Source organism: Cydia strobilella, chromosome 2, assembly GCF_947568885.1.
Source record: "Cydia strobilella chromosome 2, ilCydStro3.1, whole genome shotgun sequence".
Lineage (NCBI taxonomy): Eukaryota > Metazoa > Arthropoda > Insecta > Lepidoptera > Tortricidae > Cydia > Cydia strobilella.
The window spans coordinates 21,063,701-21,090,348 of record NC_086042.1 but is presented as its reverse complement, the minus strand read 5'-3'; the positions used below and the strand labels follow the sequence as shown (position 1 = coordinate 21,090,348).

Here is a 26,648-nt window from a genome sequence, read left to right as displayed (position 1 = left end):
TCTAAAGGCCACGAAAGGAAGACCTTACAACGACAAAAGCCTTTTGGACAGTAGAAACAAAAACTTTAGAAAATGTAATCCAAAACTACTTATTTGAGATAACATTTGTTATTTGGCTCTGATTACCCGAAGTGCGGGGAAATGGGAGCGAATTCCATTTTTTGTTTTTCATGTCTGATGATGTTTTTTTTTTCTGATTATGGATAGCTTTACAACACATATAAAAAGTTATTAAATATCCCTAGTAGGTTTCAATTCCCCCACGCTCCCCTACGAGTTAATTTTCGAAAATAAAAATTGATATCTTTGTACTATTTTTGTATTTAATAGCCTCTTTTATGCACTGAAACTAATTAAATAAAACATTTTTAAACAGTTGGACGGCTTTTATTAAATTCTTATTAACAAAAAGGCCACCTGCAGCCAGCCTCGGCCTTAGTCCCAACTTCGCCTAAACATTGTCCAAGTTCACTCGGTTATTTATAAATTGTTGCCAGTTTAAACTCCTTGATACTTCGCGCGCTACGTAAATTTATACCCCAAGTTTGATCTGTCCTTTATCATACATATTTCACATACTTGAATAAATTTCAAGGATAGTACTAAGTATTATGTATTCCCACATTACGGGTTCTCTGTTTGTAGTAGCTTTCCTCAACAAAGCGGGGAAACGCTGGAATCGGCTACGAGTGTAGAGCTACGAAAACGTTGGCAGTGAATACGATAAAGTTTTCGTAGATTGTGTGATTGACATTAACTTCTAATTCTTTATAGTCAACCTCATCTACTAACGGCGCGATTCGGGAAATGAATTAGAGATTCACTAGATATGAAATAGTAAAGATATGTGACATTTCACGGCAAAAGGTACCTTATGGCGGCTGGCGCTTATTATCCAATATTAATTGGAGCGGCGTTAATAATAGCGTAAGCGCCAACCGCCATAAGGTACCTTTACCCGTGGGACGTCACATATCTTTACTATTTCATATCTAGTGAATCTCCAATAAATTTTCCGAATCGCGCCGTTACGGCGCTACTATAAAGACAATTTTGCGCCTCACTGTAAAGGGAGTATTTTAAAAATTTCACAACAACAGAAACTGCTGAGTACCGTTTAGTAAGGGGCGTTTCGTGCGTTGAGTACGATTGTCAGACTTTGACTATCGTTTCTGATTTTTGTATTGCTTTAATGTTATGGATCCCATATAGACATTTGATCCGTAAAACAAACTGGATCTACTGATACCTACTCCATTCCAAATTAAAATTACAATTATTTATTATAACAAGATGCCAAATATATCTACTCGTATAGCGCGGAATAAATTATAAGGTTCCAAACAGTTAACGCCTTGAGTTAATCAGCCCACAATTTCAAATCGCACTTTGTGTTACTATGGTATTAAGCCATGCATTTTCATCGAACTATAAAAAACCGGGCATCAAGTGAACTGTCTGAAAATAGATAGTTTTGAACCAGTGAAGACGTGTCGTGGCTCCGTGAAGACGGTCCTCGTAAATTGGACCGAAACATGTCGAGCTATTCGACTTATTAATACGTGAGTTACCCGTTTTAAAATAATCTAGGCCGTCTCATTCAGGCACTGAAATCGCTCTATGAGGATTCCAGTGCTTGTGTGAGAGTAAACGGGTCGTACACTGAGTGGTTTAGCATCGAAAAGGGTGTTAGGCAGGGATGTGTAGCGTCACCGTGGCTGTTTAATCTGTTCATGGACAGTAGTTTGCATGATTTGAGAAATGATGAATGTGGGCTGAGAATGAGTGGGCTACCCGTCAAATGTCTTCTTTACGCTGATGACCTGGTATTACTAGCGTCATCGGGTGAAGAGTTGCAGGAGATGGTAACTAGAATGCATGGATCTTTTGAAAGGAAAGGAATGAAAATAAATGTAAGTAAGACGAAAGTTATGGTATTTGAAAAGGAGGAATATATGACAAACTGTGAAATTTTGTTTGGTCAAGAAAGAGTAGAACAAGTGAAAGAGTTTGTGTATCTGGGAACATTATTCACTAGGGACGGTAAGCATGATAAAGATATTGAAAGGAGACTTAACGCTTTTATGAGCAGCCAGAAGGTGTCGCAAAAGGCACGTTTGGCTGTGCATAGAGGGGTGCTGGTGCCTACACTTATGTATGGTAGCGAAAGTTGGGTATGGCAGAAGAGGCATCAGAGCCAAGTGAATGCAGTGGAAATGAGAGCGTTGAGAAGTGTGTGTGGTGTGAGATTACAAGATAGAATTAGGAACAGTGTGATAAGGGAAAAGTGTGGACTGAGCGAAGATGTAGTGACAAAAATTGAGAAAGGTATGTTGAGATGGTTTGGACACGTGGAAAGAATGAGTGAAAGAAGGCTAACAAAGAGAGTGTATATGGGAGAGGTAGAAACGGGAGTTGGAAGGGGCAGACCTCGGCGGACTTTCTCTGATCAGATCGGGGAAATCCTGAAAAAAGGCCAGGTCAAGAGCACCCTAAATCGGCGAGCGTGTATGAGGAATGTTATGAAAGTGAAGGAAGCGAAAGAGGTATGTCAGGATCGTAGCAAGTGGAAATCCGTGGTCTCTGCCTACCCCTGCGGGAAATAGGCGTGATTATATGTATGTATGTATGTATGTAATATAGTTTTGAAAAAGGTTACATTTCATTCATTCATTTATTTATTTATGTCTTTAACAATAATACATTGTGTTAGAAAACTTATGAACTAATTTCATGCTTATTATTTAATTAAACTAAGTAATTATGGGACATGTCAGCAAATAAATTAATTTTCAATAATAAAATTAAACAAATTAAATAACAAGTGAAACAAATAAAATAATATAATGTCAAGTATAAAATGTAAATAAATCACAAATAAGTACAATAAAATAAAATATTTGATAATATGTCAATCCATACCAAAACAAATACTTAACTAAAAAAACAAAGATAACTGGATTCATTTAAATAATTTACGATGCACATGTCAGAATTAAATAGATTCATTATTGTACTGGAAAAACTGGTCAACTTCAACAAATTGTAAAAGAGCATAATGCCAAGAACAGGATTCAGTAGGTGGTCGCGAGCAGCATTCTAACGCGTGGTGTTGTTTCTGTGCAGTGGTCGCGGGCGAGTCACTGGAGCTCTCGAGCAGGTCCGCGCTCGCCGACCCCTCGCCTACTAAACTTCCAAGTATGTTTTTCATAAATAATTATCCAGAACGATGTAATAAGATCTCTTATACACATTCAAACTTGAAATGAACCAGTACTTTGCTAAATAGTTAGACATAATCACCGTTTTGTTACCTGATAGCGATCATGATACGTTACTTTATTATGTTGAAATATGAATAAAACGGTTAAAGGTTAGCACACAGGCAACTCAAATTAATAATAATTCACAAGATACTTATTGCTATTCTCATACAATGACAGGTTAATTAAAGTTGACCGAAGGCAAGACAATAGTCAAATCTGGAGTTCCTCTGTAAATGTCTATCACACTTAACTGCTAATCTTCATTGTGATTTCGCCTTTAAATCTTAGAAATAGATCTTATTATAGCGTAAAATGTAATGCTTCCCCCGGTACAATTCACGAATGATATTACTTTAAGTGTCACAAGCACTATTTAGATGTCCTTTGTTAAAAAAACGTATTATTTTCTAAAATATATCTGCACAATAGCTTTAAGTACCTATATAGTAAATAATACATTCACCTGTATATGAACATTAAAAGGATTATTGATTAGGTATTGAGCTTGTCGTTCGGCAGCAAGGTAGACGTTAGGGAAATGGAAAATACCATCACAATATTTGGCGGGCCGCCAATACGTAGGCACCCCAGCGAGATACCTATCACACCATTCCATTTCGATAAATGTTGCCATTTGACCTTGTTCACCTTGTATTTTTATAGTCCTTTAAAAACGTATGGGATTCGAAAACGAAACGGGCTCATTGTTGTACATATTCTTTTGTTTCAATACCCCTTGCCCAGCCTAAGCATGAGGGTTTTGTCATAGATTCAAGCCTGTACAACCAGATAACGCTTGACGTTTGCATTTCGCATAACGTATACACTTTCGTGAGTCTGGTTTTCTGCACAGATGGGACGTTTTGTGTTCGCGGTGTTCAGTGGAGTACGCATGTCGCAATTTTAAACCGTACTTTACATTTTTTTTCACAATACCAACTCCTAAAGGCTCTCTTTATTCTTCAAAACACCGGCCAAGTGCGAGTCGGACTCGCGCACGCAGGCTTCCGTACCATTATCTATAAAAACGGCAAAATAATCACGTTTATTGTATGGGAGAAATATTTATTTTATTCTGTTTTTTTAGTACAATATAGCGGCAACAGAAATACATCATCTGTGAAAATTTCAACACTAACTATCACGGTTCATGAGATACAGTCTGATGACAGACGGACAGACAGCGAAGTCTTAGTAATTTAGTATTTTTCTGTGTTGTGTGGTGAAAAATGTTGTGTTTTACTCGATAGCAAAGTTTTTTTTAACCCTTTACCTACGGGGACTTTGAACACCCAGTCACCGCTCAATACGGGCACGTATTAGCGAGAGTCTGCGGTTTGACATAATTTCACTTACTTGTAACTTTTGAAGTACTACAGCTGCGTGCTTGAAATTTCACACACACATTAAGTATAATATGTTTAGTTAATAACTGATCACTTGGTACTTGGTGGTTGGTTGGTTTGGTTGGTTGGTGGTGGTTGGTGGTTGGTTGGTTGGTTCACTAATATTTCTTATTTCACGCTTAATATGAATCACTAAGAAATTGAAGAATTTTAAGTTACTATTAGCGAATTTTTCAAGATTAAGTTTTAAAGTATTAGTTTATTATATATGTCCTAAAATTGGTCCGGGTAATAAAGAACCAATCGGACGTCCATCTGTTACAAGAGGATGTGGACGTTTTGGTAAAATGGTGTAGGACTAACAATATGGTACTTAACCCCAGTAAATGTTACCACATAAAATTTTGTCGGAAACGAAATCCTATATCATCAGAGTACATTATTCTCAACAAAACTTTGCAAGAGGTCAAGGAAATAAGAGATTTGGGTGTCACAATGGACAGCAAATTACGCTTTGTGAGTCACATAGATAAGACAATAAATGCTGCCTTTAAATCTCTAGGGTTCGTGTTAAGATGTGCTAGGGAGTTCAAAGAATGTTCTACAATGGTGACCCTTTTTAACTGTTATGTAAGGAGTAAATTAGAATACTGTAGCGTTATCTGGAACCCAAGTTACAAAATACATATTGAAAGGATTGAACGATTGCAAAAACGGTTCACTAGACATCTTGCGTATCGCTATGGAACAGGCTGCCAAGTATATAACACAAGACTTAAACAATTTAAACTGATTTCTCGTAGTAGTAGGCGTATTTTGCTGGACCTAATGTTCTTGCACAAACTTCTAAACGACAAGATTGATTGCATGCATATGGTTAGTCAGGCACTTTCAAGTGCCGTCTCGTTTGCCACGTTACCCTTGTGCCTTACTCAATGTGCGTCGTAGTCGAACTAACCTATTAGCTCATTCCCCTTTGCCTCGCCTGGCTCGCCTATACAACAAGCATGCTAATAATGTTCCTTCTTTGGATATGTTTCACGATAGTGAAGTCTTATTTAAAAACAAATTATTGTCTGTTGACAACCTCAGCTAGCTCGGCTAACTTACCTTAGTTATTGTTAATATCAACTATTAGGTGTCTTGTTAATTGGTATTATATATTTATTCTAGATTTTTGTAATGTATACTAAGTCTTTTTCTAGGTGTTACTGTTGACTTAATGTTTAAATTAATATAATAATGCATGCTGTGATTGCCTGTAAGTGGGGGATCAATAAAAAATGTGCCCTTTTTGTAAGTTAATACTAGTATGTAAATTGTATCTTCTGTTCCTGATAAACAAATATGTAACACAACTTTATACTTAAAGGATGATAATTATTGAAATATTGCAAAAAAGCAATTACTTTAAATGTTGCATAGAAACAAATCTCTGCTACTGACGAAAATAAGTCATGTGCGCATATCGACACAATTGTCGATATTTCTGTAAGTACGGGATAAAAGCTCAGCAAGTTGTGTTTTTAGAAAAAATATACCTATTCCAATTTTGTAACTATTTGGACAAAGAAAAGTCAATAAACTAAAAATAACATTCAAAATACCCACACGTCTCACTTCTACAACAAGTCGATGTAATATAAAACAACACTAGGACCGCCATATTGAGTTTAATTATTTACGCTTCTGCAGTACGGGTGTCAACCCCAGTTGACAGCAAAAAAGCGGTAATTTTAAAAATATATTTGTGTCAGAGCCATCTACCGAAATATTATGTTATTTTTTTCTTTGCACCTATATTAATCCCAATGCATAATGTGACCGCTATTACTAAGACACAAGGTCTCGTTTTGATTTAAAAAAATATTGAACATGAACATATCTTCGATCAACTATAGTTGACACCCGTACTGCAGCGGTGTTGCCTTAGTGGCAACTCTGGTTGACACCCGTAGGTAAAGGGTTAACCCTCGGGCCTTGAAACCCTCGCAACACTCAAGTTTCGACTTTTCGAAACACTCGCTACGCTCGTGGTTATATTTTGGAATTTTTCGCTTGTTCGAATAGCAATATTAGCACGAGCCGTTAAACAACAATTTGCCCCCTTGTAAAGCAAATATATAGTTAATATGTAGCAAAATGTTCAAGGGAAGCATATTATAAGTTTTGAATACACATGATGACGTTTTTGGTTGAAGAAATGTCACTTTTGACACTAACAGATCAGTATCTTATCAGAAACAGATCGAATAACTACAACTCGAATTGGCCTGGTAATATGCAAGTTTAAAGAATCAATTTATAAGTGTTGAAAACTTTACGAAACTGACTTTTAAAAAACCGGCCCACTGCGAGTGGGACTCGCGCACTAAGGGTTCCGTACCATTACGCAAAAAACGGCAAAAAAATCACGTTTGTTGTATGGGAGCCCCACTTAAATATTTATTTTATTCTGTTTTTAGTATTTGTTGTTAAAGCGGAAACAGAAATACATTTTCTGTGAAAATTTCAACTGTCTAGCTATCATGGTTTATGAGATACAGCCTGGTGACAGACGGACAGACAGACAGACAGCGGAGTCATAGTAATAGGGTCCCGTTTTGCCCTTTGGGTACGAAACCCTTAAAAAGGAGCAATTCACAATTCATCGTGATCTTGTCTGTTTTAGCTTTTTAACAGGAATCAAACAAAGGAGGATGATTACCTCCTCGTTATCGTTTTTTTATGTATTTTTTTAATGTATGTTTCCCGATTTCTCCACGACAGGTGCATCGATTTGAAAACCTGTTTCAAATGTTGTACTATAAAGCTGGTCTCACTGCCTTCACTTAACCCTGGAGAAATCGAGGAAACGCAACCCGCAAATACGAGTATAGGCTAGAGATACCTTAGGCCACTACGAAAGTTTTGAGATACAAAAAAATACTGAAGTTATTCAAATTATTTATATTACAGTTTCTCAAAATATTCTCCTTTAGCTTCTATGCATCGGTTCATCCACCTAAACCATGATTTGTAGCATTCCCGGTACTCTTCTTTAGGAAGGTCTTCTACGGCTTGTAAATAGGCATTCCGGGCATCCTCAGGGCTGTTGAATCGCGTATCACGAAGTCCAAGTTTGATTTTCGGGAAAAGAAAGAAAACACAAGGAGCTAAATCGGGACTATATGGAGGATGACACAACTCTTCGATCTCTGTACTCTTCAAAAAAGCTTTGGTGACAATGGCCTTGTGCGGCGACGCATTGTCATGATGCAAAAATAGCCCCCTCAAACCAGATTTCGGACGTTTTTGTCTCAAATTATTAAAAACGGTAGGCAAACACACCTCAGTATACCACTGAGCATTCACAGTTTTTTGTTCATCTAAAGAAATTGTAGCCACATGACCACTTGCGGAAAAAAATGTGGCCACTATTTTTTTTCCGACACTTCGCCCACGTTTCACCTTCGTTGGAGGTTCATCGTCTGGAAACACCCAAAGTGTCGATTGCCGCTTAGTTGGTGGATCGTATTGATAAATCCAACTCTCGTCTCCAGTAATGATGTTAAAAATGGTGCGTCCCTCCCCCTGGTTAAATTTTTTAAGCATATCTTTGCACCACGTCACTCGAGCTTTTTTTGTTCTGCAGTCAGTGCGTGAGGCACCCACCGTGAACACAGTTTCCTGACTCCAAGCCGGTTGTGTAAAATGTCATTAATGGCTGGCGATGAAATCTTAAGGACCTCTTCTATTTGTTTATAAGTTACTTTTGGGTCTTCCTTAATAATTTTTTTTACAGTTAAGATGTTTTCTTCCGTTACTGAAGTCGCAGGGCGACCACTTCAAGGAGAAGATGAAGAAGATCCCTCGTTTAAATTGTGCAAACCATCTGAAAACTGGTGCACGGGATGGCGCATAGTCTCCAAATGCTGAAACTAATCGATCTCTGCACTCACTTTCATTTAACCCAAACTTATAATCATACAAAATCATTGCACGGAAATGCTCTCTCTTAAAATCCATGATTGACGCAAACGCGCGCGAAATTGAATTAAAAAATAACATTTTTATTTTTAAATACTTGTATAAATGGTTGTCTATGGTTGAATGTCTATTAAATTATCTTTAAAAAAAGGTATTAAACCAGGTCCGTTCTCTTTATAAATTTGGAGTATCGCAAATCTTTCCTAGTGACCCACGTATATAGTGTTTTGGGTATTTATATTAGTAATTCGTGCATTTCCTCTAGTAAGTCGGAAATCAACATTTGGTGAAGTGGAACTGCTGATTAAGACCAGAAAATGATGAATCAATTTTTATAGAAGTTTAAAATGGGTAATAACATATTCGCCAGATTATTATTAGTACACTGGGAACATTTTCCGTCACCCGTAAATCCCGTGGAACTTGCTAATCGAGGCGCGCGCTTAGAGAAGTTTTAATGGCCGCTCTGACAGCTCTGAGTAAGCTCGGCGCGATCCTGAATTAAGCCAAAGATAGATGTAACTCCGTAATAGATGGATACAGTCTAAGGAAAAAACGTGCCTCGAAAATCACGAAAATTTGACTCTTGATCAGATGGCGCCACTAGGCGACTTTTGGCCTTCTCTCGTATAGAGGGCGTTGACTGTTTCGTTTGTTATTTATAATTGTAACGCATACCAGTGAAAGAACATGGGTCAAAATCATATAAAATAATTAATGCAAATGAAAAAAACATTTATCCATATTTAAATACATTTTAACGTATTTTTATAAATCTTCTTTTTTAGTTTTAAAGTATGTCGATAGATGGCAGTGAATTTAAAGTGGTTACAAAATTTACTATGACAGTACCGCTCTATCTTATTATATCCTCATTGATTAAGCCGACGGCGGCGGATGTCTTTGTCTAGGGAGGGGATGCCGATTATCAGTCAAAAGATGGCGTCAGTGTGCACAAATTGTGGATTTTCACCGTTTCTCCCAAAATACAAACAGTTTCATAAGATGTGTTAATATCGGCGCAAACAATAAAAATATTACGTCCAAATGGAAACATGTTTACACTCAACAGTCGGCGCGATTCGGGAAATGAATTGGAGATTCAGTCATACAACTATTAAAAGTTCGTGGATTACATAAGAACTAAACTGAACTATAATTTCACGTTTGAAATATAATTATTCACATTGTCGACTTGTCGACATCCTCGTTACAATTGTTACGAGCATGTTGCCGTTTAAAAACCATTTGATAACACAAAATATGTTTGTGCAAAAAATTAAAATGTTATGTAATTTTTTGTGACAATTTTGTCTGTTACAATCACAGTGTGGCGATTTACACTAAATAAAAAATTGGACAATGTTGTCCATTTATTCTTCATTCTGGAATACATCATTTCCAAAAAATAATTTCATAGCGCGTGGCGGTGACGATTTTCATATAATGGAACTATGGCCAAAGTCAAAGATTTAAAATGTTTAAAAACACTGAATTTGTTTTAATGGTTGTTTCATGCATTTTTGCCCTTTTTAGTGCAAATTTGTCGTTTTTATTTTTCTTACATACAAACTTTCAACCCCCCCCCCCCCCCCCTCCATTTCACCCACTTAAGGGTTCATTTTATAAAATATTATTTAATTAGAATGAAATTAAATGATATGAAAACTTGAATGAAACATAGGAATGACAATATCATTAATGACATCGTCACTTATCTATACCCTGCCTGTACTTAATTTTGAATACCACTTGTACAGGACTTGTACGTATAGGTACCTACTTAACTACTAAAGTTTAACGTCACATGACCCAGGCAGCTTAAAACTAGTGCAACTCTTATGATCGTTCTCAACAGACATTAAAAATATTCACATTACTTAAATTGTTTTCCTGGTGGCATGATGAAAACTTTTAATGAAACCTCGACGTTGGAAGACGCGGCACTCGCGGCTGGTGTCTCGCTTACTTTTTTCCCGTGTTAGGCGTTTAAAAACCTCATTAAGGAGTGTTATTTAATGGAACTTTTAATAGCGCGCCCGAGGCGGGGACGAGAGTCTGAAGTGGGCTCCGTTCCACTTTTGATAAATAGAAACGGTGGTTCATAATCATAACTTTCTTGACGAAGAACCTTTTTTTGGCAACATTTTACGACGTACGAAATTCCTAAAGTATGTGTCACCGAGCCCTAAACTTTTTAAATATATTTGGCCTAAGCGATAAGTTGACATAAATTGTTGTTTAGTGTTTAGCCAAGGGTAAAAAGTGACCGCAGGGTTGAAAGCACTCGAGATGTGATTTTTTTTCAACGAACGCCTATAGTTCGAGAGTAGAATGGGATACAAGGGTTAAGAATGCGTATACCCGGTGTTTCCTGTACTGTTACAAATGTTACAAATGTTGGTCAGTTTGAGTCGTACAGCCTCCAGTTTAATTTAATGCTCCTGTTACAGGAAACACCCGTATACGCATTCTATAATAGCATTAATTTTATACGCATTTTTGTCTATACATTTGTACACGTAGCAACATTTAACTCGACTGCGACTTAAACAGAAAAGAGAACAGTTTTTCCCCCGAAGGGTAAAAAACGGATATTTAGGTTCCTGCCGAAGCTTGAACCACATAATAAGAAGGGTGAAAATAATAGATTGTGTCACAAGGGAGCAAAATGACATATATACGGCGAGGGCGTACATTAAATCCTGAGCGTAGCAAATGATTCTGAAATAGAATCCTGAGCGTAGTGACTTGGGGGATTCGAGTTTTAAGGCCCAATTTGGAATAATAATTTTGCTACCATTTGACACACTGCTTTTCACATAACCTAACCTATGAGGAAATTATTATTTTTCAAAATATTATTCTAGCTAAAAAATAGTACGCAAGATAGTAAAAAAATACTGTCCTACAATAGAATAGTAACACTTTGATCCCTCCTAGCAGAGTAAAAAGTGCCTCTGATCCCTCATAGCAGGGACGAAAAAGCCCTGACCTGAATAGGTGATGTGATGTGAAAAATAATTGTCAACCCGGCTATGTGAAGTGAACTTTCCAAACAAGAGAAATGAAAAGTATATTTCGGTGTTGCAGAGTGCGACCAGACGTTCGTGAGCCGCGACGGCTTGATCAATGGCACGTTCAACGCGCCCGAGCTCATCAACCCCAACAACCACAGCCGCCAGTGCCTGTACACCTTCCTCGCGGCGCCGGGCCAGCGCGCGCTCATCGAGTTCCGCACCTTCGACCTGCGCGGCAAACCCCCTGAGTGTGTATACCTTCCTATAATATTTTTCAAACAAGAAGGGTAAGGTGACATGTGCCATCTCCATATAATGTATAACCTAAACACGCCAAATCCCCCAAAATTATATTGAAATCAACCCTTCGTGTTAGAAAAATAATATATATTTATTTATATTGTTATTGAAGTGCTGCTGTGACAGCAGCAGTGCTGTCCTCCTTGCATAGAACTTTGTATAGCGGATGAGCCAGGTATCTGCAGTGCAGATGACTCGTCTTTTTTATATTAGACGTTTTATACTAAATTAAGTTCTTTATTTTACATATATTTATGTAAATTAAGCACATTAAAACCAGAATGATTGGATAGCAGACTCTGCAATCGCACTGTCATTTCAGTATCTAAGAGCCCATCAACGTGCTCAATAGCGCCACTAGTTAATAATTGTGATTATTTAAATTTAACAATAGATATTTAAAAAAGGGGGCCGCTACGTATGTATTTTGTATTTAAGTACCTTTTGAATACATCAAACTAGTTTTTATGTTGCTGGATTCGTCGATCCATGAACTCAAAACAAAAACGGCCGTTTTACTTTGGTCGCATAGATTGACGAATCCTGCAACGTAAAAACTAATATAATGTATTCAAAAGGTACTTAAATACAAATTACAGTACGTAGCGGCCCCCTTTTTTAGATATTTGTCGTTAAATTTAAATAATTAGAGAGCACGTTGATGGGCTCTTAATAGGATTAGGCTTTAGGTACAGTACAGTACAGACATTTTAATTATCTCAGAAATGTAAAGCTTCAACGAAATGCAGTTTCAATTATTCATTTAGTTTTACGTCGATATTCTGCAAATAAATATAAGTAAATGTAATATAAATCAGTAATATTGACTACATGTAATATAAATAAGTAATACTTTAAATATATGTCGAGGATATGGGGGCGTGTGGTGGCCTATAGCGGTGGCGGTAGTGGGCGTAGTACATCGATGTATGCCTACACAGCTAAACAGTATACTACCACTGCTACCAGTGTATGAAATAATACTACGGACTCATCAACCTAGTGCCTACTATACTTTCGTACTAAATGATAAAATAACTCGTCACACTAGCAACGGAAATCGATTTAATTTAAAATAAAAGAATCACGAAACGTTCAATTCTTTATTCAAGTAGGTAGGCATATTACAATACGATTATGAACGTCAAACAAAGCTATTCCGGTTCCAACCGTACACCTCTTGACCCGAGAAGATTTAACCCTATATGGGACCGGCAACAAACTCGGCGGGACACATCTTTTCAAAACAACACTTATTATCTAATTTTTACAATAGTAAACCTCTAATGACTCATAAGAAATCAAATTAACACTCGGGATAAAACACTTAGCTAAATGATTAAATAATGTTGGAATCTATAAGCTTTCGAATAATCCTTCAGGTATAAGCCTTCAGGAACGCGGTGAGTTTAGGCACGAGGTTGGTTAACGTCCGATATCTAGCACGGTCCGATCGAGAATCTTCGAATGAATGCCGCGGAGCGGCGGAGCCTAATCGCTCCCACCAAAATGAATGTAGGCCAACTTGCTTGACCAGTTACCAACAAAACTGCCAACTCGTACCTAACTTCACGCAAGCTAAACCACTTGTCGTTCCGAAGCCTGTACCTAATCTTATTTCAACAAGAATGCCAATAGATGGCGTTACTCTCTACATAACTCGATAAATTACATTATCAACTAAGTAATACATAGCAACACTTTGCTAATCGATTGTATACAGGCGTCTAAAACTGAAATTTAACGCTGCAATGTGTCTTTCTGGAGTCTCGCTCCGACATATATATATTTTTTTTTTTGAAACCGAATTAATTAAAAATGTATAATTATAATTGAATGTAATATAAATCAGTAAATAATTCATATAAAAATAATTTGACCAAAAATAATAATGTACCTAATATAATTATTCCTGTGAAATGTGTAAGTAATGTTCTATGTATAAGATAATAATAATGTGTTGACATATAAAATACTTCTATTTTACCAATAAAAGTTTTGATTGATTGATTGATATGCCAGTGATGTTTTTAGCAAAATATCATAAGCTCTCTCAAAACTTGCTATCTAAAATTCCTGGCTCGGCAGCCGTAGTAAAACATTTTAGCATTTTGTGCAATACTGGTACCCACTGACTGATGCAGTTATGTTTATTACCATATGTGTCTCAGTGAAGACTATAAATGCAAATGTTTGTACCAACCTCACCTGTATAAGTATTATATGGTAAACATTAGGTACTTACTTAGCTAGGACTTAATAATAGCCGTTTATAACTTCGCAACATGTCACTGTATAGGAATACATTACACATATTATATTTATATATATTACAATTTATACCACAAATACCTAAGTACTATTTTTTTTATTATATGTTTTCAGTGGCGCCGCGGTGGGGGAGCTACCAGCGTGAGTACCTTACATTCATATTCACCTAAATTTAGATATTTTAGACCCATGCACCATATAAAATTCTTGTTTATGTAGGGCACTATTAGAAGCTCTAAAGTACTCTGATTTTATTGACTACAAACTTTCCCTGATAACAATGACTTGATGATATAAACACATAAGTATAAATGATAGTGTAACGTAACATATCCACATCAATACGAAGTAAGCGCACTTCCTTTATCAATATTCTTTTATTCGACCCGGGTAACATCGGCGGTATGAATATTTCACCATTCCTGATCGAGGAAAGATTTCAGAGTTATTAATATGCCGTAGGTAACCCTTAGCGTAAATAAAGACGACGCAAACATGTTTTCCGTCTCGGATGGGAACTGGGTCAAACGGCGCGACCCTGGCTGAGATACTCGTTTATTTAACACTATTCCTAAAATATGTGGATCGGATTCGAGGCCTCTGGTAGAGACCGATCAGTCTTTAAGTCAAGGGTCGATATAGGTAACAGTAATAGTTAAAACGCAAAATTTTAGTTTTTATATAGAATTTTTACACATTTTAATCAAGGGTAAATGCCACGAAAATATCACGAAAAGATGTCTAATTTTCATTTATTTTCAGTTTTATATCGGTACCCTGCATACCATAGCAGTACAATTTTACTATAAAATAGCTAACGAATGATATTGCCGAGGGATCTGATATACAAAATTGTAACTCAGTAATAAACAGAGGTACCTACCTGCATATATGTATATTTTCAGAGTGATTGAGATAAAAGGTAAAAACCCGCGCAATGGCCATTTATTTATTCCATGTTTCGCGCGGTGCGCCATATCAAGGCCATATCATTAGTCCCCTTTCTAATTTCCTGGCTTTATGTTCTTCGCAAAAAAATCTAAAAAATCAAAGAATACTAAACTTTTGGAAAAATAGCGATCGTTTGTTTGTAGTTGTGTATTTCCCATAAAGAAATATAAAGAAGCCGTTTATTAAACGCAGATGCATGCACGAGTACATGGACATATACTCGGAGATGGCGTCACTGGAGGCGGGCGAGCTGGTGAACTCTGCGTTCGGCGGGCGCTACTGCGGGCCCATCCCGCCGCGCCGCCGCGTGTCGCTGCACCGTGCCGTGGCGCTCTCCTTCTACACCGACAAGCCCTACACGCCGCCCTCGCTCTTCACTGGCTCCTACCAGTTCATCAACGCCTGTGAGTACGACTTCTGTCTTAATCCTAGAGTTCATACGTAGCCATTTATTTCAGTTATAACATTGAACTCTATTGACATCTGTTAAAGTTCAAATTTAAACAAATTATATACACTGTTCTCCGATCGTAGGAGCTTTTCGCTATAAAGCAGGAAAAGCACGTTATCGACTACGAAGCGTAGTGCGTAGCTCACGCTGACAGAGAATGCGTTAAAAATGTTAAAATGGTTTCGATAGCGGCTGATCTTGAACCTTCTGTGCTAGAAATGTATAGGTATAATGATAATGTCGTTTTAAGCGCTTTAAGGCTTAAAGAGAAGTAAATAATTGCATATGATACCTTTCCTGTATTTTGGCAAAACTATGTCATTTGGACGGCTTAGCAGAAAATGCACTTTTGTCTTCTCCAGCGGAGTTCGAGATCGGCACACCGGTTCCGAACACCATGTGCTCGTTCATCATCGACGCGAGCAAGCGCAAGACGGGGCTGCTGCTGTCCCCCACGTACCCCGGCGTGTACCCCAAGGAGCTCACCTGCAACTACCATTTCATTGGGCAGCCGGGGCAGCGCATCCGGCTCGAGTTTCGTGACTTCGACCTGTTCTTCGGCGGGCCTCAGTGAGTATTACGTCCTCACTTAGAACTCAATGAGTATCCGACGCTTTTCTGATATCTTAAAATCTAATGAGCTTTTTCAAAAAAAATGTTTATGCGAAATAAATTTTTTTGTATGGGTCAGGTCGTCCAAGTCGGCCAACCATCCAAACCCGCAATACAAAGGCCAAAATTTTTCGAGTCATAATTTTTTTTCTTCTACTTTTTCCTAATCAGAACACGATACCGAATATGCCCACTATTTTTGTTACACCTTGTATTGCGTTATAGTTTCGAGTTGCGAAAATACAACGTTATGGTAGTTTAGAATGTCGAGTGGTGATATCGCTATCAATAGCGTGTCCTCTACATACCTACGCAAATAGTGACTTTCAAATTATGATAATGGATTGGTAACCCAATTTGTTAAATTGACAATCGATGATGATCTGGAGCGGCATTCAAACTTTAAAAATGTGTATAATAATAATAAATTAATAAAATAAAATGTTATTTATTCAGGTATCAACCCATTACATTAAAATAATAATGATTATAATTAGTGCCATGCCATTTCTAAATTTAACTATTCTAAACTAAACTAAAATTAAAGCTATAAAACTAATTGATGCAGCGGAATGATAATGATAAATAATGATTTGACGTGACATTGATTTCAGCAAGAGCTCGCGCCAATAGTAGTAGGTATATAATAAGTACGAGTACGAGCGAGATGCATCGTAAGTCATGTGAAATCAATATCAGATTGAACAGACGAATGCTACTCCAATTAAAATGCGTTTGCCCTGACTTGCCTTGTTTCCTACATTATTAAACTACACTAATAAAATAGCCACACCCGAATATACAAGAAAGAAAGAAAGAAAGAAAGAAAGAAAGAAAGAAAGAAAGAAAGAAAGAAAGAAAGAAAGAAAGAAAGAAAGAAAGAAAGAAAGAAAGAAAGAAAGAAAGAAAGAAAGAAAGAAAGAAAGAAAGAAAGAAAGAAAGAAAGAAAGAAAGAAAGAAAGAAAGAAAGAAAGTTTATTCAGATAAAGCACACATTACAGAATATAAGACGTACGTACTTATACATATAAAACAGGAAGACAGGGGGAGTCACTAATTTATGTTTTAGAAGTGTTTAAAAAATAGTTAGGTTGCCACAACTAGCGCTATATAAAATATGTATGTGGGTCTAAGACCTCGCTATTTATTATGATTTTAACGTCATCTACAACAGTGATTTGGAATGTATTCTTCCTTTAGACATACTTATTTCTGCCATTCAACCAAACACTAGTATTTACTGCTGTTCCAGTCTTTACTACTTCAGGTACCTATATTTATCAAATTCACTGCAGTTGCCCATTCGACTGGGTGAGGGTGTACGACGGGCCGGACAACACGTCGGCGGTGGTCGGTACGTACTGCGGCCAGCAGCGCAACCTTGTGCTCTACTCCAGCGACGAGCGCCTTCTGGTCACCTTCTACTCGCTGCCGCGCTCCGCCAACACGCAGAACCGCGGCTTCAAGGGAATCTTCGAGTTCTCTGAGAGTTTTGTTAAGTTAGGTTAGTATTTTTATTATTTTACTTGGTCTTTACATTAGAGATCCGCGTGGTCACTCCGGTGTGCGAGCGGGACATATACGTAGAGCATTTCACGTTCACACACCATATAAGTGTAATAACCGCCTTAGCTTCTCACCGTATAACTGTACGACCAACGTCTAACGATTTTCGCTACATAGCTCAAAAACACAACCACGTGCTACGGCGTAGCTCATCTCATCTCTCTCATCAGTTCATCAAGTAGCGTTTGATTGACCATAAAATCAATTCAAGCCTTTGCTTCGGTATCTGCCTGTAACAACTTATTCTGTCAACTCTAAATAAAAGTCTTCGGTACCTACAAACTACCTACTCAGTAGTTAGTCTCGAATTTCTCGATGAAAAACTAAAATACCTTTGAAATGCACGGATGTACCCCTTGCTGAAAGATGTGTCCAATTTGAATGTAAGAGCTTTGCTTCACTTTATTCGCTCGTTGGATAATTCGATTACTTACACATTACACAAGTTATTTAAAGATTGAAGTAGTTACGATTTGGCGCATATGTTACTGTCTAGTTATTAGTGTAAAAATATATAACAGAATACCAGTCGAATTCCGCACAATGAATATTATTTTATTTAAAAAGAAATTTACATGAATGGCTTAACGACAAAAACTTTTATAGTGTGAGTGAATTTGTGAGACGGGATAATTTTTTTAGTAATACCATACATGTAGATAATAAGAACCATAATTTCTTTAATGTTTCATCTATTTGTAAAATATTAGTTTTTAGGGTTCCGTACCCAACGGGTAAAAACGGGACCCTATTACTAACTCCTCTGTCCGTCTGTCCGTATGTCTGTCTGTCTGTCTGTCACCAGGCTGTACCTCATGAACCGTGATAGCTAGACAGTTGAAATTTTCACAGCATTCATCTGTGCCGTGTGTTGCCGCTATAACAACAAATACTAAAAAGTAAGGAACCCGCGGTGGGCGAGTCCGACTCGCACTTGGCCGGTTTTTAATTACCCTTTTGCATACCAAATGAGGTTAAGAATGTAAACCTACCACTATAAGTATTATTAACACCTTGTACCTGGTAATGCAAATAAATGATATTTATCTTTATTGCAAAATCTTTATAAAAAGCAATTTTAGCGGTTGAAGAAAGTCATTTTTGACGTTACGTGAGCAGGTAGGTTATTAATGATGATTATATGTATTTTCACCACACCAGCTTTATTCACATGTGAGGCAAAGTAATCAAATGCAAACTTTGAGTTGTTTTCTTGTTTGTTGGTAGAATTGACTTTTAAATGATGATTTTGAATGATAAATATTTAATAACATTCATTTTGAATTGATTTGCTTTGATTTTGTTTGATATTTTACAGTTAGTATTGTCCTTGGTTTGGTGTGGTGAAAACTTTTATGTTTCACTCGGTGGCAATGTTTGTTTAGCCCTTGTGCTTTGAAACCCTCGCAACGCTCAAGATTCCATTTTTCGGAATCTTTGGAATCTTTCGCTTGCTCGGGCATCAGGTTAAACAACAACTTTGCCTCCTTGTAACACAAATAACTATTGTTCACAGATTTTATAAGTAAACACGACGCTGAGCACATTAGGGGCTCCGAGTGCGACCAGAAGATCCTCAGTAAGAAGGAGTCTTCTGGATTCGTGTACCATCCAAATTATCCATTCCCCTATATACAAAAAGTTGTTTGTAGGTAAGTAAAACAATGTAGTAAATTGAGACAAATTTGTATGAATTTAACATATGAAAAATGGAAATATTTTCTTTGCAGATATTTTATATATGGTATGCAAGATTCACAAAATTTGGAAAGGGTGCGACTGGAGTTTCAAAACTTTTCTATACCAAAATCGGACAAGCCTAAACCAGAGTACGTTTTAGTTCATACATTATTAACCTAAGATATAACCAAAGATTATATCTATATAACTCCGTAATAGATGGATACAGTCTAAAGAAAAAACGTGCCTCGAAAATCAAGAAAATTTGATTCTCGATCAGATGGCGCCACTACCTTTGGCCTACTCTCGTATAGATGGCGTTGACGGTTTCGTTTGTTATTTAACCATTTTAACGCATAACAGTGAAAAAACATGGGTCAAGATAATATAAAAATAATTAATGCAAATACTGCAAATAAAAAAAATCATTTGTCCACATATAAATGCATTTTTTGATATTTTAATTTTTAGTTTTAATCGTTTGTCGATAGATGGGCACAAAATTTACTATGACAGTACCGCTCTATCCTATTATATCCTCTTTGATATAACTATCAAAATTTTTAATTATTTAAATATCCTCAGAAACACAGAATCAACATTAAAATGTTTATATTACTTTCTTCATTTAAGCCTCTTTCCAATTTAGAACAATATTTTTCCAGCATCACTTTTTGAGTTCACACTACACATCTTAGGCAATAATAGTAGGCAGTTACCTTAACGCCGAATGCTACGGCAAGAGGATAGTTTTGTATAAAAACTTATACTGTTGTGATCCTGAAATTAACACAGCCTGCATTGTAAATACATCATAAGTTTACGGCGTAACAGGAAGTGTATGCTGATTGGAACGCTCGCTGATGTTTCGATGTTCGTGTGTACAGTAGCGCGTGCTCGGACGGGTACCTGAAGGTGTACTTGCGCGGGCAAGAGGCCACGGACTCGTACGACAAGCACGATGCGGAGCTGTGCGGCGAGAGCTCGCCGGGCCCGCCGCCCTACCCGCCGCTGCTCACGTCCGACGGCCCGCGCCTCGTGCTCGTCTTCAGCTCGGGCGAGCTGCAGGGCAGGGGCTTCAAGGCCAAATACACATTTGAGACTGGTTTGTAAACGTAGCACATTATTTTTAGGGCTGTCGAGTTTAACATATTGACTGTTGCTAGGTGCTTTTCGCTGAAAATCAGGAATGAAACGTTTAATGGCTACAAGCGTAGCACGTCATCCGCATCACCCGCATACTCGATGTGTTCAAGCGGTCATTAGGTTCCCACTTTGTATTAAAATATATCTCGAACATTTTGCATTAGGTATGTACGTCGTAGTGTTAGTAGACACGGGCGATGAATTATTTAACCAGCCACCATGTTACAGAGTACCGCGTACCGGGCACGGCGGCACCTACCGGCGAGTGCGCTTTCACGTATCGCTCTGAGGCTCGCAAGCGCGGCGAGTTCAACTCCCCGCGCTACCCCTCTAACTACCCCTCGCGCATGAACTGCACCTACACTCTCGACGCCACGCCCAACGAGCAGGTCACCGTCGTCTTCGATCACTTCAAGATGAGGGCCGACGCCTGGAATGCCACGGCTGGTCTATACGGGTGTGTGCTCATGTTTTTAGCATAAGTTAGGAGGAATGATATAAACCCTCGTGCCTGAGTCTGCGCTACCTTTCCACCTATCAGCTCTTTACCCGAATTAGTATGTTTCATTATCTAAACACGTCGAAAACATAAAAACCGAATAGGAAATTCAACTTTTAACGTAAAATATCAAAAATACTCCAAATTTTCTTTTTTTAAATGTTGCATGATGGCCCGTTACTATAATTATGTTAACTTCGAAAAAATCAAAACCTCGAAAGCTAATTCACTGGCCGTCATTTCAGCAGCATCGATGTCAAACGTAGAATCTATGCTGTAGAAATGACAAGACCCAATCTTAACCCACCGGATTTAATAATAATTGCTATACCAAATTATTGTACCTCCCAAAGTAATATGCGATGTGGCCAAATGCTGCGGCGTAGGTGTAGATAGCATTAAAACAAGAGTGTCTCGTATTAAAGTGTATTATGTTGAACAGCGGCGCAACATGCACGGAGGACTGGGTGGAGGCGTGGTGGACGGGGCGTGAGGGCTCGCGCGTGTCGCTCGGCCGCTGGTGCGGCGTGGCCACGCCGGGCCCGCTGCGCTCGCCGCGCGGCGCGCTCGGCCTGCGGCTGGCGCTACATACCGACGCGGAGAACGTCGCTTCCGGGTTTAAAGCGAGATATGTTTTTGAGGTAAGGGCGCTAACCTCCTCCTCATCTTTATGGTTACAGAAATTTTGCTCAGTCTTTCATCTCGTCCATAGGGTTGTTCCATGCAGGTCGTTGAGTTCTCTTACCTGCCATAACCAATAATTGAGCTGAGTCTGTCAGTAGATCTAAATTCCTAAAGCTACTGTTTTTTTCCTTAACAGTTTTTAGCAGAACAAGATTTTCGATCGAAACAGCCGCATAATTGAGTCTATTTAATATGATGATGATGATGATGACAAACAAATTGACTTCTGTTACGTCGGAAATAACAGTGTTTAAACAACAGATTTCGTAACCGTATCGTACTGACTCGTGCTGACTCGCGTCTAATGCAACTAGGGCATAAGCCAGCACTACTTGCAATTTACACAGACAGTACACTAAAATAATTTACGTATGTGTGCTGTAGACGAAGATTCTATAAATAGATAGGAACATTGTAAATAAATCAGATACCAATTGTCCGTTGGTGTTTCACTACCTCCACCCAAAACCTCTGCTAGCTCAGGGCGACTCTCTGAGAGTAGAGGATTCCTTCCCCCACATTTCTTATTTCTTCCCTTGCTGTGGCATAAGACACCTTCAGCCTTAATCGGTCACTTGAGTCTGAGTGATCGGCAGCAAGTATCCATCTACTCACCCGATTCCTTCCCAATAGGAATCCGTCTGTTACCTTAGGTCTCACGGTAACAGACATCCTTGTCTTAGGATAAGTTAGGGCTAGGGAAGTAGGGACTTAGGCCATTAGGATCCCTTGCTATCGCTGCCCAACTTATCTTATGCGGTCTGTGCAAGCACACGCAGCGCAAGAGTACCACTTCATCCATTTTAAGGCTTCATCATTGTCCAGGTACTCAGCCCTAGCGTGTGGCTGTACAAACAGATTTGTTAAAATATACAGATTGTGTATGAAACTACCTATAGCATTAAATTACCAGAAAACTTAGCGGTCGAAAGACCGTCAGCTGGTCACATTAACATGTAAAAAAAAAATTTCAATCATCGGCGTCATCGCCTCCCGTTTGATACTTTGTTAGATGATAGTTTAGATGCTATTGTTATCAAAACAAATCGTCAGCCTGTTCTATCGCGGTGGACAGACAGTGTTACGCGTTTCGGTGGCTGCCATTCCGCAACCCACCAACGAAGCGGCAGCTGACGTTCACGAGGGTTCATCATACATAGCCGTTAACCGCTATACGAGTTTTCGCCCGGGAGGCGCGATGACTGACGAAATTTGCGCCTGGCTCGCGGTCTATAATTAAATAAAAAACTTACGTTTTTAAACATGACTGAAATTTCACAGGTTATATGTTTAAATATATTTCAAGGAACGCACTCGGATTCTGTTTCAGCCGGCGAAATCAATATTTGGCGATTGCGGCGGCAACGTGTCCGGCGCCGAGTGGGGCGCGATCACGTCGCCGCGGTTCCCACTGCCGTACGAGCCGCCCGCACGCGGCACCGCGTCGCGTGTCTGCAACTGGTTCGTCACCGCGCGCCCCGGCAAGCGGTTGCTGCTCAATTTTGACCATTTCGCTGTGGAGGGACATCTTACCGGTAAGTTCTGACACTCCGCACACTCTAGGCACTAGTTCCATAAATCTTTAATTCTGAATTGTTTTTGTACTAACCATTTTTTTATTCTGCATTGCATTTTTATCGATGAGTGCTCCCAAGAAAGCACTGTGTTGGCTATGCGAGGCCTTTATTTGTCCTTTATCTTGTGAGCACAGTGAATCTTCGTAAGCTTAAAGGGTGTAACACGCGTGTAGCTCCACTAGAGTTACAAGCGCCCGTACCTATAGGTAAATAGGGTGAAAAAAAAACTATATTAAATGCTCGCACACTGGCGATTTTATGTTAGTGTAGCGCTAAAAGAAGGCAAATGTCAATATACAAACTAGTGTAGGTATAATTGTAGTGATTTATTCCTTGGTTGATGACAGAGCGCGGCTGCCCGGCGGCGGTGCTGCGGCTGTGGTACGAGTCGCCGGGGCCGCCGCTCGAGCTGTGCGGGGAGAAGGCGCCCGGCGACCGCTGGCAGTACCTCTCCTCGTCTAACTCCATCCGCCTCTCGTGAGTATCCAGCTTTGGCATATAACCCTTTTTAGGGTTCCGTACGCAAAGGGTAAAAACGGGGAAAAAACTATTACTAAGACTCCGCTGTCCGTCTGTCTGTCACCAGGCTGTATCTCATGAACCGTGATAGCTAGACAATTGTAATTTTCACAAATGATGTATTTCTGTTCCCGCTATAACAACAAATACTAAAAAGTACGGAACCCTCGGTGGGCGAGTCTGACTCGCACTTGTCCGATTTTTACGTAGGTACCTACAGTACCTATGAGTTACTGCCAAATTTGATTACATGATTTTTGATAAAAAAACTACAACATTTTTTACATAATACGTATACTTATAGACTTGTATCTTGTACAGCCTTCCGTAATTCGCATTCGTATTTTGATAGAGGGTGCCTAAACTAGTAAGCTCGCTAAATAGGGTCGGTCCTAACAATATCAGTTCAAAAGTAATCCAAACATTTTCAAACTGCAAACATTTGCAAAACTGTTGAAAATGTAATGCATTACTTAAAAAAAAACGCTTGTAAAGCAACGCTTGTAAAATGCACCCCCGGTTGGTGTGGTGAACGTTGCGTCTCGTGCAGGTTCATAGTGGCAGACAAGTCCGTGGGCGCGGCGGGCTGGCGCGCCGTGTGGACGGAGGTGACGGTGCCGGAGACGGGCGCGTGCCCTCGGTCGGGGCCGGGCACGTGGGCCGCCGAGTGCGCGGGCGCCTGCCTGCCGCCCGCCGCCGCCTGCTCCGGCCTGCAGCACTGCGCCACCGCAACCGCCCATCGCGCTCCGCACTGTTAGTATCCCACGCTTACACACACCACACACACACACACACACACACACACACACACACACACACACACACACACACACACACACACACACACACACACACACACTACACCTACACGGCCCGCGAGCGTCCAAAGAGCGCCCAGAGGCCTCACCGATTCTGCGTTAAGGTGAAATTCGACCAATCTATAAGCGCCCACATACTTTTTCAACTTTGTTGAATAATTCATAACTTATGGGTTTTTAATGTTTCAAGTGATAATTTTATTGATTTCACTTAATGAGAATCTGGAGTATTTTGCAGCGTTTTCTTTTTACACTATTTGTAGTAATATTAAAATATAAATGTTAAAAATTTTTCCAAACCAAAATCCATTATTCCTCAATAGTCACGTCATGTACGTTTCATTAAAACGTTGTCTAAAGTAGGTACCTACTTTAATGTGGAAAAAGGGATTCGGTTTCATTAGTACCTAGGGGTAGGGACTAATCACAGCCACCTACCACCTACTTGACCTACTACTAGGTACTAGTCACTGCTAGTTATACTGGGATCAAAGAACCATAAGTCGCAACTGTAAGAAGCATTCCAGGTCGCTGCCTCTGCACAAGTCGAATAGATTTCTTTCAGGTGGGGACTTCTACATTTGTGCCAAACTCTACACCAATTAAATTTTAATATGATGTTAAGGATTATGTACTTAAGCATTTAGATATTTTATTGGTACACCTAATGGTATAACCAGCTTCGTCAAAGTTATATAACATATACATGACATGTTATTGGGACAAAATAGTTTTCGATGGCATTTACAATCAAACATCGGAAAATGAGGACATTAATTTTTTCCGAACATTACGAGTAATTAATACCGGTACAAAGTTTGAGTTTCATATCCAAGAAACATGGACACAAAATGATATATATTATATAATATACCTACCTACTTAAGTATGTTACAAACGAAATTAAGTACAGTATACCTATTAAAACAATGTTTCTAGGATAAGTCGTTAGATAGTATTTACTTATATAAGAAAGTGTTATTTACAGTAGCGGTAAATTTCAAAATGAACCCTAGCTTAATCGAATTGTCGTTTTCATAAATTCGTAAATTTCATCGAAATCGCTGGAGCCGTTTTCAAAGAAATTATTAAAAAATATATGCAAATGTATCTGAAAAAATATGATAGATTATTTGCCGCTACTGTAGAGTATTGTTTATATTTAGTTATACACTAGGTACGTATAAACATTTAATAATTTAACAGATTTTATAAAATGTTAATAGTAAAGCTTAATTGTTAACTAAGAATTGGCACCGCACTTTGCATTCCCACTTATGTATGAATTGTATTTACACTGTTGCATTTATCGTCGCATTCTAGGGAAATTATAAAATTATCTATCTATTTACTTGTATCATAACGATTAATGTAGCTTGTTGGATCTTACGTGGAGTGAGCAGGGCCGCGCGCCAGCGCTCTTCGCTGCTGCTTACTCTTGCTTTCTTCTCTATCATTATAAGATGTTGTATCTCAACACTGTAGTAGTATTGATAATTAATTATTTTTAAAGAATCATGAATAATGTTATGTTCACTGTATCTACTTATCTTCTCAGTATCGGTGGTTCAATGCAATCTTTGTCTCCGGGTGATGTGACCGCCGCGCTGTTGCGTAGCGTAGAGTAGGGTAGGTGTATTTGGCATTAGGCCAAGTTTCACAAATACCGATATTATATATATTGTTGATGGACTAGCAGAATATATTGACTATGTTGCAAGATTACGGATTTTTTATTTACGAACTACGCTCCCTTTCATAGGATGATATATTAATCGCATCTAAATGTGTTAACATGAACACGTTATATATTTCATAATTATTCCAACCTAAATTTTCTTTATGTTATCTTTTTCTAGAATACTGTGATGACTCAGGAGAGTTCCGATCTCGCGCGTGACGCTGTCCTATGTCTAAATTTCTATTTCATTGTACTTTTGAGTCGATCATTAGAGCCAAAAGGTTTTAGTACA

The 26,648-nt window shown here is 38.6% G+C and overlaps 1 protein-coding gene across 3 annotated transcripts in view; it reads left to right on the top strand.

The window, feature by feature from the left end:
- The window catches only part of LOC134753828 (dorsal-ventral patterning tolloid-like protein 1), a 166,211-nt gene extending 139,814 nt beyond the window's left edge, over window positions 1–26,397 (top strand). For 2 of the 3 annotated variants that reach the window (XM_063689778.1, XM_063689786.1), the window contains 13 exons: window positions 11,675–11,849; window positions 14,287–14,313; window positions 15,316–15,527; window positions 15,937–16,144; window positions 17,482–17,690; window positions 19,269–19,404; window positions 19,483–19,581; window positions 20,320–20,537; window positions 20,807–21,035; window positions 21,520–21,718; window positions 23,092–23,296; window positions 23,686–23,815; window positions 24,408–26,397. In XM_063689778.1, the coding sequence (XP_063545848.1) occupies window positions 11,675–11,849; window positions 14,287–14,313; window positions 15,316–15,527; window positions 15,937–16,144; window positions 17,482–17,690; window positions 19,269–19,404; window positions 19,483–19,581; window positions 20,320–20,537; window positions 20,807–21,035; window positions 21,520–21,718; window positions 23,092–23,296; window positions 23,686–23,815; window positions 24,408–24,615 (2,255 nt within the window). In that variant the 3' untranslated portion in view covers window positions 24,616–26,397. Of the gene's footprint in view, window positions 1–3,126; window positions 3,199–11,674; window positions 11,850–14,286; window positions 14,314–15,315; window positions 15,528–15,936; window positions 16,145–17,481; window positions 17,691–19,268; window positions 19,405–19,482; window positions 19,582–20,319; window positions 20,538–20,806; window positions 21,036–21,519; window positions 21,719–23,091; window positions 23,297–23,685; window positions 23,816–24,407 lie in introns of all 3 variants that reach the window. The other variant, XM_063689772.1, reaches the window with a different exon arrangement.
- Window positions 26,398–26,648: the final 251 nt, after the last annotated feature.